Source organism: Sceloporus occidentalis, unplaced genomic scaffold (genome assembly GCF_023333645.1).
Source record: "Sceloporus occidentalis isolate IW3139 unplaced genomic scaffold, rSceOcc1.0.p SCAF_4, whole genome shotgun sequence".
Taxonomy (NCBI): domain Eukaryota; kingdom Metazoa; phylum Chordata; class Lepidosauria; order Squamata; family Phrynosomatidae; genus Sceloporus; species Sceloporus occidentalis.
In genome coordinates, this window is record NW_028316984.1 from 21,243,890 (window position 1) to 21,265,700 (window position 21,811).

The window sequence follows — 21,811 nt, forward strand, 5'->3', positions numbered from 1 at the left end:
ATAAATGGCTATTATTTCTCTTTTTGTCACATTTTCTTGCATCAATAATCTCTGGCCCATGGATGAAATCCAGAGTTACTTTGTATCAGAGGTAAAAGATAACGTCACGGCTAGAGACTAAACCAGGGGTAGGCAACCTGCGGCCCGCGGGCCGGATCCGGCCCGCCAAGGCCTTCCAAGCGGCCCCCGAGCACTCCTGCCGCTGATTGCCGCCGATTTCCCCCCTTTTTTTGCCGCTCCGGGCGCCATTTTGTTTTTCAAAATGGCGGCCGAAATCTCGTGAGACCTCAGGATGGCAAAGGTCACACGAGATTTCGCCACCATTTTGAAAAACAAAATGGCGGCGCCCATGTAGCAGGCCCCTTGCAGCCCCTAGAGCACTCCAACAGGGCTCCAGGGGCTGCAGTGGGCCTGCAGCAGGCTCCACCTCACCCTCCGCCCTCCTCCTCCCTAAGAGCAGGGAAAGGAGGAGGAGGAGGCAGCAGAAGGAGGGCAAAGCCAGGGAGAAACGGAGCCAGAGCAGCAGCTGCAGCCACAACTTGGTTCATTGGGGGAAGGGGTTAGGTGGGTGTTCTTTGCAAAATGCCCTCCCAGTAGTACTTTGTGGCTTTTCTTTGCTTGCTGCCTTTTATTTTGAATTGCATTTTAGTAATCTCCATGCTTGTAACTTTAATATTAATATTATTATTTAATTGCCCTGGTGTTCTTTGCAAAATGCCCTCTCAGTAGTACTTTGTGGCTTTTCTTTGCTTGCTGCCTTTTATTTTGAATTGCATTTTAGTAGTTTCCATGCTTGTAACTGATTATTATTGTTATTATTATTATTATTATTATTATTATTATTATTTTCACTTGCCCTTGGTGTTCTATGTGCAAAATCCCCTCTCAATGAGAAAGAGGAGGAGGAGTGTGACTTTCCAAAGTGCATTTCTGTGTATTTTTGGTGCATTTATTGCTGAAAGGTCTGCTGTAACAATGATAGCAGTGGAGGTGGTGGTAGTGATGATTATGATGATGCTTCTGTGGAAGCTCCACCCCTGTTATGTGGCTCTGCCCTGGAGGGTGGAAGCCCCACCCCCAGCATGCGGCTCCGCCCCGGGGGTGGACGTTCCACCCCTGTTATGTGGCTCCGCCCCCGGAGGGTGGAAACTCCACCCCCGGCTTCGGCCCTCCAGTTGTCTGAGGGACAGCAACCTGGCCCCCGGCTCAAAAAGGTTGCCTACCCCTGGACTAAACTCTGGGTAGCTTAGGCTCTGCTTTGCAGCCTGGTGATATGTTACAGAGCTGAGCTGTGCTTTGAACGTACAGTGGGGAATGTAAAAATTACATCTGGTCTCATCCACTTGGATCTGACCCCACTTTGTGTCCTAGTCTTTTTCACTACCAGAATGTGATCCCCAAGTCCTTTTCCAAACTGGAATTTGGACCCCAGGCCAAAAAATGTTTGCTGTTTCTGCCTTAAATTAAATATTATATAGCCGGGAACATAGTAAACTAACTAGTGTGGACTCCTGAGAGTCCTAAGAGGTGCCAAAATCTATTATTAAAAGAGTGGGTGGGTTTCGATTGCTAGAATTTCTCCAGTCCAATAGAGCATGATCTTACTTCTAATGCTAGGCTATCCCTTCCCACTTTTTTATTTATTAGTGCAAAGCAAGAATAAATAGGGAATGTGCAAAAGTATGCTGCTTATTCATAATATGGTTTAATAAGCAGAGACAGCTAACAAATGGGAAATGCTATAGTACCAGAGTAAACTCTGCAAGGTTTGGGACAGTTATAACGACCACTGGAATGATCTATGTGTTCTTAGTATAACATGCAGTAAAGTAACAGAACAATGGGCCATCCTGACCAAAGGATTCTTGGAACTGTAATACAAACAAAATAACCTTTCCCAAGTCTTTTTGAGTCTAAAGAGAAACTACTTATCCCAGTGACTTAAAACTGCTATTTTGGAGTGAAGGTAATGCTGCCTTCCATGCCAATTTTGCAAGTCCGTATAGACGTGCAGAAATCAGAATGTTTGCAGGCCATGAATAACAGTTGATTAGCTCCAAATCTCTTTATATACAATCAACATAATAGAATCATAGAGTTGGAAAAGACTGCAAGGGCCATCCAGTCCAACCCCCTGCCATGCAGGAACTCTCAATCAATGCATCCCCGACAGATAGCCATCCAGCCTCTGTTTAAAGACTTCCAAGGAGGGAGACTCCACCACTCTCCGAGGGAGTGTGTTCGACTGTTGAATAGCCCTTACTGTCAGGAAGTTCCTCCCAATGTTGAGCTGGAATCTCTTTTCCTGGAGCTTCCATCCATTTTCCAGGTCCTGTTCTCTGAAGCAGCAGAAAACAAGCTTGTTCCCTCCTCAATATGACATCCCTTCAAGTATTTAAACAGGGCTATCATATCACCTCTTAACCTTCTCTTTGTATATTTTTATGAGAATAATAAAAAAGTGGCAAACACTTCAAGAAAACAGCTATGTAGCTATTAAGTTAAGACAGACAGAACAGAAATAAAATTTACAACAGATACAGAATTTTAAAAAGCAGTGTCATAATCGTGAAACTTACCTTGTTTCACAAGATGTATTTCTCCTTCTCGTGTTTTCTCCCAAAGACCATAGCAGGTGTTGCCTTTCACACACAAGATGGTGCCATTCTCCTGAGAAATTCGATTTTCACTAATCCCATGGTCATTTTGGTAAACATCCCGAAAAGCACATGTTATCTCTTCACTCTGGGCAGCTAAACAAGAAAATACCAACAAGCAAGTTCAATTTTTATGGTAAATTATAAGCTTCTACAAGATATGAGCATAGTCAATTTGTGTGTGTACCAGGACAGTTTCTACTGTAATTTCTTCTCTCCTTTCCTCTTTAAAAATATATCCTACTGGGATAATTCCTTTCCCCCCAGCAGTATGTTAGCAATCACCATGTACCAGCTTTAAGTAAACATCTTGTTTGCAGAGGCATTAGCAACAGACTTGACAATCAGTAGTATAGCTCAGAAAAAGCTCTTAAAATCTGCTGATAGCAGTACTGCAAGTATTGCCCTTTTAATCATATTCATAAATTATGACACTTTTTATAATTTAGTAAGGGAGATCAGATGAAAAGGAACACGTGAGTTCTAGGCCACATTATCAATAAACCTGAGATCCTTGTCATAATTAGCCTTTCCAGTGAGCATACATCTCCCTTGAGCTAGAATATTAAAAGAGCAAAAATATCTTAAGATCCCAGAAATTCAAAGCCTTTTCTGTCTACTTCTCTTTTTGATACTTAAATTAGGTCACAGTCCATCATAATAACACATGTACAACTACATTAGAAAAGAATAAAAGCTCTTTGGAGTAAATGAACTGATAAATAGTCTTTTACTAATGCACTGAATTTAAGCTGGTTGTACTTAGCAAAACAAAATTCCTGTTCAAAGCATTTCCAAGTTTTTCACATATGTGTGCTCAGTGGATTGCAGTGCATATGCAAAGCGTTTAGTAACGGGTGTACAATAAAACAGATTAACTGGACAAGAGAGATTCCAGATGGACTACCTTACTAAAATAGTTAAAGGAGAAATAAATAAAGGCTATATCTACTACTGCTACTACTACTACTATTTCCCTTAAATCCAAATTTTGCTACATTCAAGAATACAACAGAAGAGAAGTTAAATTCCAATGCTCAGTATTATTGTAATTAATATTGAAGTTTATATGCTTATTGACCTTTTATATATATTCTATTCATAGACTAAAATGCTAAAATGCTATTTTCATTATTAACTGAGTGTAAATGTTATGACTGCGATTTGGTCTAGTAAATTCAACCTCGTCTATCTAATGATTCTGAAATTCCTCTACTCTATTTTCTACATTAATGGAGATCTTACAATATTTTTAAAACAATTTTACTTCTAAAATCAGTTGATGTTTAATCTCCAAGATTAATAGCCCTCCCATAAAACTGCTATTTTAAAAATTCAAGGCCGCCCCCAACCACTGTTTTTCCAGAGCCATGTTAAGCTTTTCCAACCTCTGTACAGACATTTCAAGGGGCGAAAATCACTCTTTAATTTATTATTTGTCATTGTGATCATTATTCTGCTTTATTGGATGAGTGGATTCATCTTCTTATGGTATTTATTATACTGTTATATGTTTCTATGAATACAACTTTTTACACTTCTGTACATGCTATGGCATTCTTTCAAGTAAGGGCAGTTAATGAAATATTTTAAATCTAAATATACAGTGAGCCCATGGTATCCACTGAGGTTTGGTTCCATGACCCCCTTGGATACCAAATTCCATGCTCAGTCGGCCCTTCTTATACATGGATTTCTTATACACAGATTCAAGCATCCACGATTTGAAAATGTTCCAAAAAAGTCTAAATTTTAAATATCAAACCTTGATTTTCCATTTTTTTTTATAAGGGACACCATTTTGCTATGTCATTATATTTAATGGGGCTTGAGCATCCACATATTTTGTTATCCATGGGGGATCTTGGACAACAGCCTAAATTTCGTCATCCTGACTTCCAAGGAGTATTCTGGCTTGATCTGATCAAGGACTTATTTGTTTGTCTTTTTGGTTGTCCATGGTATCTGCAGCACTCTTCTCCAGCATCACATCTCAAATAAGTTTATTTTCTTTCTGCTATAGCATCCCACCACCTAATGTTGCTTCTTTAGCATTCAAACAGGCACAGTGAAAATAAAACCCTTGCTTCTATATAATGCTCAAACTAGGATTTCTAATTCTTCTTTGCTAGCCAAATCATAAGACAAGGTTTGTCAAGTCATATACCACTAGGCTTGCCATATCCCGTCTGGGGGCGGGACTTTCCCGATTTGGGGCGGGTCCGCACGGTCCCGCCCCGGTTTGCCCCCGCCCCCGGGCAGGATGTGACAAGCTGAGGGAGGCTTTCCCTCCCTGCCTGGGCCCCGGGCCTCGCTGCGATCGCGGCAGGGGGCGGAACCCAAGCAGCGAAGGAAAATGTAAGACAAAATTTTCAAATGTAGGACACACGGCTGTGTGTCCTACATTTGAAAATTTTGTCCTACATTTTTCCCGGTTTCGAGGTCTGGAGGTATGGCAACCCTATATACCACACCAAATTATACATAATAATGTCAATACGCATTGTAATTTGGGGACAGGATATATATATTGTACAGTCGTTCTGCCACATTTGCAAATGAGACCCCTGTGAATGTGGAAAAACTACAAGTAACTCCCCCTTCCCACTCAGAAGCAGTTAAAGGGAAGGGTAGGCGGGGGAAGAGGCGCATGGACCACACTCCTTTTTCCCCACCCTCCCATCCCTTAAACTGGCACTTTCTCAGCCAGATCACTGCCTTCTCCAGGGAGCAATTGGGCAGGGAAAGGGAGAAGGGGCTTCCATTCCCTCACAATACTTTTCCTGCCCCATTGCTCCCTGGGCTGCTCAGGCAGTGATCCGGCTAGGAAAGGGAGGCACAGCCTCCACCACCTGCCATAACCCTTTCCCAGCTGGATTGCTGCCTGGGCTGTCCAGGCAGCAATCCACCTGGGAAAGGGTTATGGGGGATGGAGGCTGCTCCGGATCTGTGTCTGGCCAGCTGGGAAAGTAACAGAATTAGCTCCTGGGCTCCCCCCCCCCCGGGCTAGCGGCCTTGACCTCACAAATAATCAACACCACAGGTGTTTTGCGTATACAGCCACATATGTGGAGGGCCAACTGTATAAGTACAATAAAAATATTTTGACTTGAGGAATAAAGTGGACTATAAGATATTAGCTCCCTTTAAGATGAAAAAAAGCATCAGAGGAAAGATGAAAAATGATTATGAAATTCAAAAAAAAGTGCTCCATGCCCATGTGGATAAAATTCTAGTACTCCCTGACCAATAATTTCCTATAGTAATCACACCAGATTATACATATCTCTTGCAGTAACACGTGTCAACCCTGTTTCCCCAAAAAATTATAGCTGAAGGGTGCTATGAAAACTTACAAAATCAGTTTGACCACAAATGATGGTAGTGTAGCAGAAATTCTATAATACAACACTAGTGTAGTCTGAAAACAGCACTATGGGATATGTATGTTTGTAAAGCCTCACTTCATTTGTGATACCTCTGCTTATCTTAACATTATAGAATCACTGTTATGTTCATTGTGTGTGCTCCAGGTTCCCTCCGGAGTTTCCTGAATCAGGGAGGATGACCTGCTGTCTGCACGTCTCACTCCCACAATGAGCCAGACACCCACAGACAATCTGTACCGTACGGCATCAAGCCATGATGCTTGATTTTTCCCCACCTCTGAGTACATGTGCACCATCGAATGAACACAGCCTGTGACAACCAATTACCTTCCTTATCCCACCCAGCTGCCATTCCATTGGACACCCCATCTGACCGGCCACACAGTTGCACAAGCAATACACTGCCTATACAGTGGGTCTGCTACTTTCAGCTTTCCCTCCTGTCAGTTTTCAAAAATGCATTATCTTGACAGCTCCCCTCTTTTCTAGAAGAACAATAACCTTCTGGAATTTTTGTGCTCACAACTGAATACAAGGCCAGATTCTTACCACCGCTGAACACAGCACCACCCTTACTTCCTGAATTTTGGAAACAATGCTTCCGTTAATACAATTTAAAATAGCACAGATCTCTCAGGTCACAAAACCACATTCTTGGTATATGATCAGTTTCTTATCTATTACAGAACATGAATCACTGAGAAAAGCATCTAACTTACTACTAACCTCTTAATTCCTGCAGATGTGTTCCTTCCCGCCCCCCCACCCCAAAGCTTAACATTTACATTTGCCTTTGCTTGCTTCTATGTATCAAGCCCATTATTTTATTTAGATGTTTTTGAATATAGTTTCAGTCTGAAATATTCATTAGATGTATCTGCCCAATTCCAAAACATCTCCACTACTTTTCCAACTACACTGGTGACATTCACTTGTGTAACATGTCTCACTTTTCAACTTCGTCACTAGACGGTCATAACTGCATCCACAGTGGTCCATAATGTCTAAGGGCACTCTTCCCTTTTAGAATTTCCTTCTTTTTTCACAAGCCTAGAGAGGTAATGCTCCACATTTAGAAAACCTTTAGCCCAGATTAGTCAGAAAATAATTATCAATAAGACAAGCAAAACTTTAATACTTGTGTACCTATTTCTAGCTGACATCCCCCATTTCAACCTAGAAAAGTGTGCATTCTAAATGGATAAAACCTACTTTAGTGGTCATAGTTTTGGGTCATCCAAAATCACTGAGACAGCCAATTAATACGGAAAATATTAACTAAGTATTTGATTATAAACATATCAAACCAGCACTAACTTGAAAAATATTTCTGATTACTTCTTTCCAACCTTCAATCTCACATTAAACCATCATTATATTTACAGCAGTTTCTTTTAATTCTAAGGAAATCTGTGAAATGCATAAAATTGGAAATAGAATCAGGTCATGAGACTTGGTTAATTTTAAGCAAATCAGCTGATTCCTCTTTTTTATTTTAAGGAAACAGAAAATAAATTGACAAATTATAGTATTTTTTTTTAAATAAAGCTACTTTAATTGATAGTTGTTCTTCATGTTACTCATGGTAATTCCAAATTCAATGCTTAAATGATTTGCTCCAATACCATCTCAGACACCGAAATCAAAATAAAACTACAAAGCTCACAACTCTATGTGTGGTTCTCCTCCCACTGATAAATATATTAAATAATAAATATATATTAGATAGTTCTCCTGATTTTGCTGTTCTTGACAGAAAAAATAACAGGAGGATTCAGGAACACAGAAATTAACACAAAAAGATCCTAAGTTTGGCCCATTCAAGGACTAATACCGTCCTTATAGATATATTCCATCTATACAATACATACTCTATTTAGGGAAACTGCAGAGAAAAATCATAAAATGTTCACAATGTAATAATCCAGCTGTCAATTGACTTTACTAAGTTAAAGCCTATACAACCTCTAATCCATTACACCACACACAACCTACAAGTCATATAGGCAGCCTATTATGGCCCTATTATACTTCTTGACAATGCCTGTGTAAAACTGCAAGATGTTGACAGCCACAATACTTGGTTGGTGTTATGTCTCTGGCATGACAGATCCCAGGTATTGCTAATATGAATCATTAGATCTAATTGTGTTACTTTTGCAGGTAATGATCATAAAACAATGTTTATTCCACAAATAACATAAGAGTAGGTGACAAAAGAAGTACAGTATACTCTTGTATAAATTGAAAATTCCTGGCCCAAAAACTGACTTAAAAGCCATGGGTCAACTTACACACAGATCAATACTGGAATAGGGATCCAGCGCAAAGGCAGTGACAAGAGGCAGAGGTAAGAAGCCCCACTTGGCATGGAAGCAGTGCTCCCACCCCAATACCCATCCTTTGCCCAAATTGGAGAAAGAAAGGCAGCCCTCCCTGCTTTCCTACCTTCTTTTCCGACCTGAGTAAGTTCAGCAACTACATGAACCCAAAAAGAGACTGTGGTGGTCATTTTTAATAGGGCCTGATATAGACAGCCAAAATAAAGCTGCTTTGAGTCACTTTGGAGGTATGGTGTTTCAATGATACATGCGTCCTAAGAGTCCGGAAGCCGCACCAAAGCCACGCTCCAGTCCTAAGGACTGGAGTGCAGCTTTGGTGCAGCTTCCAGACTCTTAGGACGCATGCATCATTGAAACACCATACCTCCAAAGTGACTCGAAGCAGCTTTATTTTGGCTGTCTGTATAGGGCCTAGGTCTTCCTGTATAAGCCTCTCAGCAGAGAGACTACCAAGGCTCATGAACCTTAGACATTTTTTTCTTTTAGGAATCAAGATCAATAGAATTCTAAAATTAGTTTTTCTTCTATTGCTTTGCATTTATGCTCGACATGATAATGGAAACACTGATTTTGATAGAACTGTACAGAGGTTCCCTATATAGGACTATTTCAACAACACTGTGTGTGTGTGTGTGTGCGCGCGTGTGTGTGTATTTTAGTTTTACTTTAGAAATTCTCAACAGTAGGAAGGTTTTGTGTTCAGCTTGTTTTAGAATAACTAATTTCCTTCTCTGTTTGATAAAAAAGGAGAGCTCAATGTCCTACTTTTTAATTTGCAAGAGGAAACTGGAACACAAAATGCCCAACAACAAAGCTGCAGAGTCAGTGCCTCAGAGAATGAAACCATGATGCCTTCTTCTATGAAAGCTGACTGTCACATCTACTGCAAGTTCCTTGGGGTTTTTTCCATTGATTTGGTCAACTGGCAAGGCACTGTTCCTATGGTCTCAACAGCTGTCACAATCCCAAATAGGCCACGGCAAGGAGCGGATAAAATCCGCTCCTTTTGTGGTCAGGTTTGGGCTGTCTTAAGTGGCCCTAGTGCAGGTTCCACACAGTTTGGGGGCATGCGTCATCTAATCACCACACACACACACACCCCAAACCATACAGAAGGTGCCTTTTTTGCCTGTCTGTTTCAGGCCGTAGTTTAGTACCTTAGGTAGAAGATCTAAGCACTCTAACCCATCCCTGTAGCATCAGAAGTATAATTTTGCTTATTTTGCTTCCATTGGTACCCATAAAAAATGATTATAATGATGGTGGTGGTGGTGGTGGTGACTGGAGATCTACATGGCATTTTCTCCCCATCCTGAAGTATTCCCAAGGAACACCCATCATTTACAAGGACTTTTGATTCCCATACCTCAGGTCTGTTTAAATTAATTCAGAATTTTCTCGAATAAAATGTACATCTAAATGACTGTCTGCCTGTGTTACCCTGGAACTAGTTTAAATGGCTGCCACCAAGAAACTAAGTGATTGTTCCCAGGACAGCAGATTCAAAAGAAATCAAAGCAAGGGAAAGAGGAATGCTAGCAGTAACAGAAAATGATCTTAATGCTTAACTAGTATACTACTGCACTTTTAACACTGACTGTAACAGTTGCAGGCTGAGATGATTTGATTGCCAACTCTGAGGCCTGGAAAAATACCTATAGCATATGGAGTATAGCATATAGGGTATAGGATATAATGTAGAAAGCTAGATGTATTAGACTGTGTGTATTATTGAAAGCCTAGTGGCAACTTAGGTCTACATGACATGCCTACTCAAATGTAAGCAAGGTAAGAGATGAAAATGCCTGCACTTCTATCAATATTAAGATGTGATCAGTGGGAAGAAGAACATGAGGGAGAGGAGAGTGAGGAAAGCCCTGGATATCTCAAAAGTTTGGATGCAAAACTACAAATGTACAGATAAAATCATGGGGAAAACAACAACAACAACAACAACAACAACCTGGAATGTCTCAATGCTTCCATGAATTTTTTCCTTTACTGATAGGCCTTCAGAGACCTTTCTAACAATAATTATTTCAAGCTAAATTATGGGTAAGGCATCAAATCAATCTGATCGTCAAAGCACTGATATTCAAAGGAACGTACAGAAAGAACAATACATTACAAGAAACCAGAAATTTCATAAAGTCAATCAACATAATAAAATATAATTGAATAAGACAGACTGGGGTTGGACTCGATGGCCCTTGGGAACTCTTTGAACTCTATGACTCTGTGCATCTAAGAATGAAGGCAAACTGGTTTGCCAATTATTTGGCATTTAAATGTTACTGCTTTGTAAAAAGGTAATGACAGGCTACTGTTTCACAACTGTGCTACAATGTAATAAGAATCTGTGTCATCCAGTAGCTGCAAAATATTTATCAGAACTGGAAGAAACTGAACCTCTTATCTGTGATCCGAAACAGAGTTCACAGCCTTTTTCTAGATTGGCTTCTCTTATCTGAGCTGCACTTGCACTGAGAACACAGGAAAGAGCAAATCAGCGGACAAAACAAAAATGTTGCAAAATGCCCAGACTATATTGCTCAGCTCTCTTTTAAGAAGTTATTTGTAATTTCAGGGAATACCGTTGATTTATTTCACTGGCGTCCTTTCCTGGAATGGGCTATAAATATCAACAGTCTATTTGTCTATTGAGGTCAGGCAGGATACTAGGGCCTTTTAGATTCTATCCTGAGCTTGGGAAGACAACAAACTCTAGCAACATCCTCACTTTTCCATCTCATAACAGAACTTCTGCAAGTATTGCTTTTACTGACAAATCACCCAATTCCTGATAAACAAAGGGAGAAAGACTTACTTAGATGTTAATGAAGTGTAAGTGTGAATCTTGCAAGCACACAGTTCCTCAGTTTACTACAGTGAAGGTTACTATAGTGATGGCATGAGTGTCGATATGGTCCATGGTGTAGGGAATGCATCTCAGAAATATAGAACAATACAGAAAGCCTTCTTTATGATCAAGAAACTGGGGAGAGTAGCTTTGTTCTGAGCTAGCTCTGCTCTGGTGCCACAACAAACTACAGTTCCCAGAATTCCATAGCATTTAGCCATGGCAGTAAAAGTGGGGTCAAACCTGATTAGATCTGCAGAATGGATGCAGCCTTAGTTATGGAATGCCCTCTCAAGGGGGGCTTGCCTGGTGCCATTATTATTCCCCTAAATGCAACAAAATCCAAATCCCACAAAAGAGGAATACCTCTATTTGCCAACCAAAATGCACAAAATACATCATACAAGCTTTTGAAGCTCCACTGGCTTCTTGATCAGGAAAAAATGTTTAAAAATCATACAGGAGAAGAAAAGTGACAGTGTTGGAACTGCAGGCCTACATTTTGTATCAGATGCTGTTTCAGATGTTGCAGGCAAAGGATATCCCTCTTCTTGAGCATGTGGAGACCAGGAACAAAGGACTATTAAAGTCAAATAACCAAATTTCAACTCCATTAGCAACTGAAAAATAACTTCCTTTGTGACCCAGGGTGTCTAAGTCCCTGTACTGTTACAGCTGGGGGGAAAACTTTTAGGTGCTGTATAGGTAAAACCTGTCTACTGTAGTTCAAATGAATGCAGATTTCTATCTTTGTTGGAGGTAAAGATCTCAAAGAGTTAAGTTCCTGTCCATTAGCCCCTTCTTCTTAAAATTTCCCCATTACAAAAAAATTGAGTATCTTAAAAATCCAGGAAACATATTCAAGGATAGCCATGTTGGCCTTGTTGCGAAATATAATATTCAGCAGGGCATTTAAAATATTAAGTAGGGTTTATGTTGTGTCTTCACAGTGTATTGTTAAACTTTTTATTTGATATCTGAACTATTTTGTAACAAAATGGACCTAGATTCTATTGTAGGGAAGAGTGTGGTGGAAATATTGTAATTAAAGAACTTAACTCATGATTAGTCAAAACGTAGATCCTAAGGAATAAATACAATGATGTTTACTCACATTTTTACATATACATAACAATATCAATGTTAATGACTAGCAGGGTAATTTTTAACTGGAAAGCATTACTGGAAAAAACAGAGGGATAAAGAAGCCAATATTATCCAAAACAAAGAACTGTGCCAAACAGCTAAGAAAAGCGATAGGTATAAGACTGCTGAGAATATCTGAATAACTAGCAAATCAAGGTGCAGGGCATGAAATGAATTAAGGAAGATTTGTTTTCAGTATACATTTAAATGTCAAATTAAATTCTGCCTCAACTGGCCAGACCAACATAGTCCCTAATTTACTGGTTCTTATGGACAGCTGCATTATTTTAATCTGGAGAGCTCTCTCAGGGGAGTGATTAACCAGTCAAAGCTTCAATCCTTTCATTAATCAGAACTACAGAATTACTGTTTTAGACACTGACCCACAAACTGTCAAGTGAATCCAAAATAGACCACCTTGCAACTGTATATGAGATAATCAGCCCCAACAGAAAAAAGCTCTCATATCAATTGGGTGCCATCATTGCATCTGCATCAGGTGCCACGTATCATATCATTTTCATCATCATCATCATCAATTTTTCTTTCTTTCCCACCTCACCTCAAGACTATTAAAATAAAAACACACAATTAAAAAGAAAACACATAAAATCAACAGTTAGAATATAATACTATAATACTATTGAAGTACACTCATGAGTACATTCTTTAAAATATACAAATTAAAAAGTCATAGTTTAAAATTGACTGGGTAAGTCTGCCAGAAGAGATGTGCCTTTAATGTTACTTTAAATGCCATCAGTGTTTTCATCTGTCATATCTCCTCCAGCAGGTCATTCCACAGTCTGGGGGCAGCAGACGAAAAGGTCCTCAGGGAAACTGTTGCCAGTCTAGTCCTGGCCAGCTGGAGCAAACATTTCCCAGAGGGCTTGAGTGTACAGGGTGGATTGTATAGGAGAAGACGATCCTGTAGGTAACCTGGACCCAGACCATGGTAAGGCTTTAAAGGTAATAGCCAATACTTTGTACTTTTCTCAGAAACTAACTGGCAGCCAGTGCAGTGATTTTAAGACTGGTGTAATATGATCAGTCCTGGATGTACCCATAATCAGTCTGGTTGCCATATCAGGAACCAGACTTGGTACAAAGGTAGCCCAATGTAGAGTGCATGTAATTTTCACTCCCTCTTTTCATTAGGTCTATAGCAGCTGTTGGGTTTGAGTACTCGGTTACTGAAACTTTTTAATTGGCATAATGTCTGAAATACAGTGGGTATAACTTTAGAAAGCTCATTTATTTTTCTCTATCCACAAACAATGTTACATCTAGCCTCCATTTTGCAATTTACTAAGCCAACTGCAACATGAAGACACTGCTTTCCCAGAATACAGATCTGAAAACAGATACCAAGTTATCCCAAAGGGCAGATACATATTAACAGCAAAAATTATTTGGGTGGACTTTTTCTTACTGTATTTTATCCCATTTTAGCAGTTGACCTAGAGAGCAATAGTTAGAAGAACTTCAGTCATGCAGCTTAATTTAAAGAGAAGGAAAAAGCTCTTTAAAGACAGCTGCAGGGCAGATGATGAGGGCTCATGTGTACCTATGACTATGGTAGAACTGGAGAGAAATAGTACAAAAATGACCCAGGAAATGTAAAAATGAACAAATGAATGAATGAATAAAAAAACCCAACTGAATAGATTAATACATAGACTGACACACAAAGATCTTCTTGAATGTATGAAATATTTAACAAATTTTCTAGTATCCAAAAGCTAGAATAGGATGGTCTACAAAACACTGTACCTAGTGACTACCAGACAAACTGTTCAAATTTCTACAGGCCAGGGTTAAGTAGTTAGTAGCATCTACTTTACATTATGATTGTTTGTATTTACTTTACTGTTAAATGGGCATATTGATCAGAAGCAAATGAGTAAACAAATACAAAATACAAAAATAATGGGTTACAAGGTACTACAGAATTAAGCTGTACAAACGACGGTAACTTTTAAGTTTACACTACAAACAAACCTTAAAGACCAGGCTGTCCAACTGTCCCTAGAGATTGCCAGCTAACAAGAGTTAAGTTCACTATCCAGGAAACAGAGGGACTCCTTGTTCTGCTTCAGCTCTTTTACAGTCGACAGCATGAATCTATTAAGCAATCTGCTGCTATACAAAAAGGAACATTGTTTATCAACACTGCGTTCTTGTAATGGCAGTTTATCTTGTTTCAATAACTTCTACTAGTTTAAAAAAAGAACATTTGAATAGGGATGCTATTCCTCACATCTAAACACAGCTTCATTAATTAGTTACTTATATACATAAATTACACTTTACAGAACTCTACATTGTTTAATACGTGTCAATAACATAAACCAAATATAACTGCATAAAATATACTATGCCACGAACACAGCAGAAAAAGAACGCAGTATTATATTTTAAACAAAGTACACAGGGAATAAAACTTACTATTTTGCTATTTGTAAATGCACCAAATTTTATTTACTTTGTGTTTTCCATGTTCTTACAATAAAAAAAGAGACTCACTTAAATAAAAGATGGCAGTTTATCTTGTTTCAATAACTTCCACTTTTTAAAATTAGATTTTTTAAAAAAATAAAGGACATTTGAATAGGGATGTTATTCCTCACATCTAAACATATGTTCATTAATTATTTACTTAAATGCATAAATTACACTTTACAGAACTCTACATTGTTTAATACGTGTCAATAATATAAATAAAATATAAGTGCATAAAATATACTATGTCACAGACACAGTAGAAAAATAACGCATTATTATATTTTAAATGAAGTAAACAGAGAATAAAACTGACTGTTTTGCTATGTTTAAGTGCACCAACTTTAATTTACTTTGTGTTTTCCATGTTCTTACAATGAAAAAAAAAAGACTCACTTACATAAAAGTTATCACTATCACTATTGTTGAGAGAGCCTAAGAATTACTGGCACCTTTCCCCAATCTGAGGGAACTTCCCACTGTTCCAACTGGGCTAAAGGGATATACATTCTTAAAGATGCTTTCTTAAGACCAATTCACAACTCCTTTCACCAGTAAGCCACTTCTTAAAGCTTTAGCCGGATAATTTGCAAAACAAATCAGCTAACATAAACAAATGTCATCTCTTGCAGCTGCCTAACACCACACTGCAGCCAATTATGCTTTTTTTTCAGCTACTGAAAGCTTAGAAAAAAGGCACAAGAAAACAGAAAGGAGAGCCATGAAGGCGTATCTAAGTAACCAACACTTCAAGCAAGGTTATATTCGTATTGGCATGTTTCAGTATACAGTTTTAGATCTCAACTACTCCCGTTCAAACATATGTCAAAGAAAAATCTTTCTACATTACAAATGTGACTTTCAGATCTTAACGGTTAAGGAGCATTGTATTTAATTTTATCTACATTTCTGAATTTGAAATTCTGTCACCAAACAATAAACTTGTAGTATAAATGTGAAGGCACAGACAAGATAATCAGATCAGACACCATTTTCACCTCCTAGACTGATTTAAAGAGATGCGAAATAATGCTAATCTATTGTCTAATAAAATCACAAAGTGTTTCATTTTAGAAAGCAACATATTTTAAATTAAATGGTAAGCAGACACGAGTTGCACGGGGCCTGGAAAAGCAAGGTTTTCTGTTTCATTTTTACGTAAAACAAATATAAAACAATATTTTCATTTCTGTTCTAGCTTTTAAAATACAGTGGGCCACAATATCCACTGGAGCTTGGTTCCAGGATCTCCCATGGAGACCAAAATCTGTGGATGCTCAAGTCCCATTAAATACAAGGACATTGTAAAATGTTGTTTCTTAAGGTTTGCTTTTTGGAATGTATATATTTTTTGATTATTTTCAAACCATGGATGGTTGAATCTATGAATACAGAATTCATACAATAAAGAGGAAAAAATGAAAATGAAATGCAATTTGCACATATCTAACTATTAGTATGCAAGATTAATTTCTAACTATACATAAGGGGCACAACAGGGCAAAAAACAGTAGTTTCTTCCATCCTCCCCTCCTCTAGTATTCCACTTGGTTCTTAGAGAAAATGATGAAGCTTCATGTGAACTTCTGGGGATCTGACTGTCCAAAAAGTACTTAAGAAAACCATGACAACTCCTTTCTGTTACATATGCCTGCACAGAACCAGAGAAAACTCTACCACATGCTTAAAAAAAGAAAAAAGGAGCCAAACTGTGTACAAAAACAGTAAATTTAAAAAAAAAACCTTCCAGAACAATAATGGATGGGATGCAGAGACATTATTCCATAGAAACACTTCTTTTTATGGAAATAAGTCAGATCCAGTGTAAACTGGGTACTGCCACACGCAGAAAAACACATTTTCATCCATCCCCCTTCCTTCTTCAGCCTCTGTAAATCTTTGGTGTGTTCAGGGACCCACCAGAAAAGTGTGGGGAGTGGTGTTGGAAGCTGCAGGGGTGAATGGGAGCAAACTCCTTCTTGTGCCAGTATGAGCATCAAGTTGACAAATCTGGAGCCTCTGCTGGATCCAACCCAGACATGAAAAGAAGGATTCTTTCCATTCATGGAACAACAGGTCCAGATCCAACTTCATAAAACAGTAAAAACAGAAATTACAGAATAGGATATTCATTAGTATTAATCCAGGTGGCCTATAAACATCATCTTCTGAACCCTCAAGATTCCTGTTACAATTTCCTCAGCAGTACAACAGGCATTACAATACAACAACAACAACAACAAACATTTAAAAACCTTTTCAGAAAGGCTGTTTACACAGTGAGATGGCAAGCAGCAAATATACATCCAACATATTTAACTGTAGCTACTTAACTGTTGTTGTTGTGTTCCTCCAAGTCATTTTTTACTTGGGGCGACTCTAAGGTGAACCTATCATTGGGTTTTCCTAGCAAGGTATGTTCAGAAGAGGTTTGCCACTGTCATCCTGGTGGCGCTGTGGTTAAATGCCTGTACTGCAGCCACTCACTCACAAACCCTAAGGTTGCGAGTTCAATACCAGTGATAGGGCTCAAGCTCGACTCAAGCTTGCATCTTTCCGAGGTCGCTAAAATGAGTACCTAGATTGTTGGGGGCAATTAGCTTGCACTTTGTAAACTGCTTAGGGAGTGCTTAAGTGCATGGATAAGCAGTATAGAAATGTACTTGCTATTGCTATTGCTATCCTCTGAAGCTGAATGAGCAGGACTCGCCCAAGGTCATCCTGTGGGATTTTATGCTCAGTGGGTAATTGAATCCTAATCTCCAGATTCGTGGTCCAGCGCTCAAACAACTATATCATGCTGGCTCTAATAATATATTGGCTATGATGTAGATCACACAAATCTATGGATGTAACTTAAAGTCATCCAAGTGCCAACACATCCCATAATCCTGAGAAATCTGTACTTAGGACAAGAGGCTACTCTTAGAACAGAATATGGAGAAACAGAATGGTTCCCAGTTGGCAAGGCTGCATCTTATCACCCTACTTGTTTAACTTGTATTCAGAAAATATCGTAAGAAAAGAATTGGAATCAGTAAAGGGAGGATTGAAGATAGAAGGAAGGAACATCAACAATGTAAGATATATAGATGACATCATACTGCTAGTGGAAAACATCTCAAAGCGGGTAAATGAAGAAAGTGCAAAGGCAGGCTTAATGGTGAGCATATCAGCCCCATGAAGACTTATGCTAGTCTTAAATAATAGTGCAATAGTGCAAAAATAATAAACAATTTTCATGAATATTTCATTTGAACATAGAGTTGGCTTTCATTTTCTCTAATAATGCTAAAAACCACTTTGACTGCTTTTGAAAAGTTGTGTTATATTTAGACAAGCTCTACTAATGTCACTCAATTGTTTATATTCCTACCTTTGAGCCTGGTAGAGAATGTATTCATAGAACAGCAATCATTTCCAATTAACAGCAACCGACTTTTCATTTCTTGACAAACTGTTTAGACAGTTTGACAGCCCCCCCAATATCTGTTTTCTATGGAAAATTCTCTCACATCAGTTTCTTCAGGAAACTGAAACAAAAATAATAAAAACTGGGCTGCTGAAAAAAGGCCTGGTTATCAATTTAAGAATGGAATTATTTGGCTCAGAGGAGTCACAATTTTAGTTTACAGACTTAGAATCCTGGCATCTAGAACACTGCTGAAAAGCAGAGACTGTCAAATCTTTATTACTCTTTGCTTTCAAGTATCGCTACAGCTACACATTGACTGTTTTACATTGCCAATGATTTTGTACCTTAATAGCTCTCTATTCTTTTTAAAGAAATAGCTGTGTTAGTCTTTTGCACCATAAAAAGGAGGAAGGAAGGGGGAAAACAACAACAAAAAAGAAATGTGGTAGCAACTTTAAAATTTAGGAATATAAACAAGTAGGCTGTTTTCAGTTTTGCATGTGCTTTTGTAAATATAAACCTATTTTTCAAATGCAGTATTGAGTGGTATTAAAGTCTCAGGCACAAAACTATACTGTTGTGAGAGTGGGATAGAATGTAATAGGATCCAGAAATATACAAACCATGATCCTTATCCTAAATTTTCAAAGGGATGCATAAAGTGATACAGGACTTTCAGGTCTTTAGGATAGTCAATTGGTGTTGAAGTGTAAAAGCAATAAATCTGCTTAACTAAATCAGCTTCCCTGGGCAGATGACACCAAATTAGGAGGAGTAGCTAACACTCCAGAGGACAGGATCAACATTCAAGATGACCTGAATAAACTAGAAAGTTTGGCCACAGCTAACAAAATGAACTTCAACAGAGAGAAATGCAAGGTACTGCACTTAGGGCGGAAAAATAAAATGCACAGATATAGTATGGGAGACACACGGCTGAACGAGACTATGTGTGAAAGGGATCTGGGAGTCCAAGTAGACCACAAGCTGAACGTGAGTGAACAGTGTGATGCGGCAGCTAAAAAGGCCAATGCAATTTTAGCCTGCATCAGTAAAAGTATTGTATCTAGATCAAGGGAAGTAATAGTGCCACTCTATTCTGCTTTGATCAGGCCCCACCTGGAATATTGTGTCCAGTTTTGGGCGCCACAATTCAAAAAGGATGTTGAAAAACTGGAACGTGTCCAAAGGAGGGCAAGTAAAATGGTGAAAGGTAGAAACCATGTCCTATGAGGAACGACTTAAGGAGCTGGAGATGTTTAGCGTGGAGAAGAGAAGGTTAAGAGGTGATATGATAGCCCTGTTTAAATACTTGAAGGGATGCCATACTAAGGAGGAAGCTGACTTGTTTTCACTTGCTCCAGAGACTAGGACCCAGAGCAATGGATGCAAGCTACAAGAAAAGAGATTCCACCTCAACATTAGGAAGAACTTCCTGACAGTAAGGGCTGTCCAACAGTGGAACACACTCCCTCGGAGTGTAGTGGAGTCTCCTTCCTTGGAGGTCTTTAAACAGAGGCTGGATGGTCATCTGTCAGGGATGATTTGATTTGGATTTCCTGCATGGCAGGGGGTTGGACTGCATGGCCCTTGCAGTCTCTTCCAACTCTATTATTCTATGATTCTATGGGTTCAAAATTCACTCTGAGAAGATTTCTCTAATTACATGTGTAGCAATGAGGACCTTTGTATTAATATTCATAGTGTGCCATGAATCATTGTTTTCGTTCATACTTCTGCTAATGGATTGGGATTAGTGAATATAATTCAATTCAGCAGTTTCTCTTTCCACTTTTCCTTTGTAATTTTCTTGTTCAAGGACCACAATCTTTAAATCACTTACTGTGTGTCCTAAAAGGTTGAAATGTTGTGCAACTGGTTTTTAGGTATTTCCACTGCTAATGTCAGATTTGTGTCCATTAATCCATAGAGACTCTCCTGTTTGTCCATTGGTATCATAGAGTGTAGAGGGTCACTGGTGGCACAGATCAGTGCATATATCACACTGGAGGAGGAGCAAGGGAATGCATCTCTGATTCTCCAGAACTGGTTGCAGCTCACTGATGATGCATTTGAGTGGTTTCTGCTGAACACGAGGGGTGTGGTTTTGGTCTGTCTTATAGTAAATGGTTCCAGGATATTCACCTTGCTGTATCAACTTATTTCATGACCTCCTTAAATAGGTATTGCAGTTTGAGAAATGCCTGTTGTAAATCCAAATGTTTTGAGTCTCTGTCTTGATAGTCTGAGAAAATGCAGTTGTACTGACCTAGCTATAAATCGTAGATTTAGTAGTGTTTTCTGGGTGGAAAGTAGAGGCATGTCAGTGGTTTTCAACAGAACATAGTGATTACAAGTCCACTGTGCAATTGCACAGTTGTGTCAAGAAAATGAATTTGTTATGTGAGTTGTTCCAGGCTCAGGCTAAAGGCAGAGTGGAGACTGTTGAAATCCTGGTGAAACTTCTTAAGTGGTTGCTTTCCATGTGGCCAAATTACAAAGATGTCAAGATACAGTAGGAAAAGGAGGGGGTTTTGGGTGCATGTGCCAGGTCAGCCATAAAAATGTTTGCATATTGTAATGCCATCAGGTGCCCATGGCAGTGACACTGACTTGGAGGTACATTTTATTCCCAAAAGTGAAATAGTTATGAGTAAGTACAAATTGGCAGAGTTGTGTGGCTAGGCCTGCTTTAGCCTCTTTCAATATGGTATTCTTAATGACTGTCACGTTTCTTTTTCCCCTCACTTCATTCCTCTTTTTTATTCTCTTTTAAAACTCACAGAACTATTAACCTAAATGTGGACACCATATTGAGTGTGAAATGCGCAGCGTGATCTTATACAGGCCTCAAAATGCTGCCTGCCTTAAATTATCACAGGATGCCAAATTATATAGAGATTACCCTGCATCTGGTGCTGGTGCAAGGGAAATAACCCAAGTGATTGTTGATTGCTCTTTTGCAACACCCAGAGAATGTATAATCTTAATAATCAAACTATTTTAATTGTAGTTTTTACTACTTATGTGGTGTCCACCACATTCTTTTCCGCTGGAGGGAAGTGATTTTTAAAAACTTATTACTGATAACAAACCTATTACCTACTTTTGTAGGTTGCATGCTCTATGTGAGGTTTCTCTTGAAGAGCACTTTGAAATGTCTAGTGGCAAAGAAAGCGATAGTTTACTAGCTATCAGAGTGAGTATGGGAAAATGGTAGGTAATCTCCAGCCATTATTAGCAAATAAGAGACTGATGAATATTAAGGACAGGTTCTTTTCAGTGGTACCTCTGCAGCTATAGAACTCTCTTCTGAAAGATTGCTTTCACCTTGCTGGGCCCTGAAGAAACCTTCAATTCGCAATGAATGATTCTGTGCTGGCTCTTGTATATAAAATCACAGTGTGTTTTAAATTAGTTTTATCAGTACATTGCTTTTAATAGATAAGATGCTATGAAAAAAATCTATCTTTTAAGGAAGAGTACAGATGGCTGAAATA

General features: G+C 38.8%; 1 protein-coding gene across 1 annotated transcript in view; it reads right to left on the reverse strand.

The window, feature by feature from the left end:
- LOC149313585 (bone morphogenetic protein receptor type-2-like) overlaps positions 1-21,811 on the reverse strand; it is a 118,082-nt gene that overhangs the window by 66,529 nt on the left and 29,742 nt on the right. Inside the window, exon 2 of the mRNA XM_089519382.1 lies at positions 2,580-2,753. Within this exon, the coding sequence (XP_089375508.1) occupies positions 2,580-2,753 (174 nt within the window). The remainder of the gene's footprint in view (positions 1-2,579; positions 2,754-21,811) is intronic.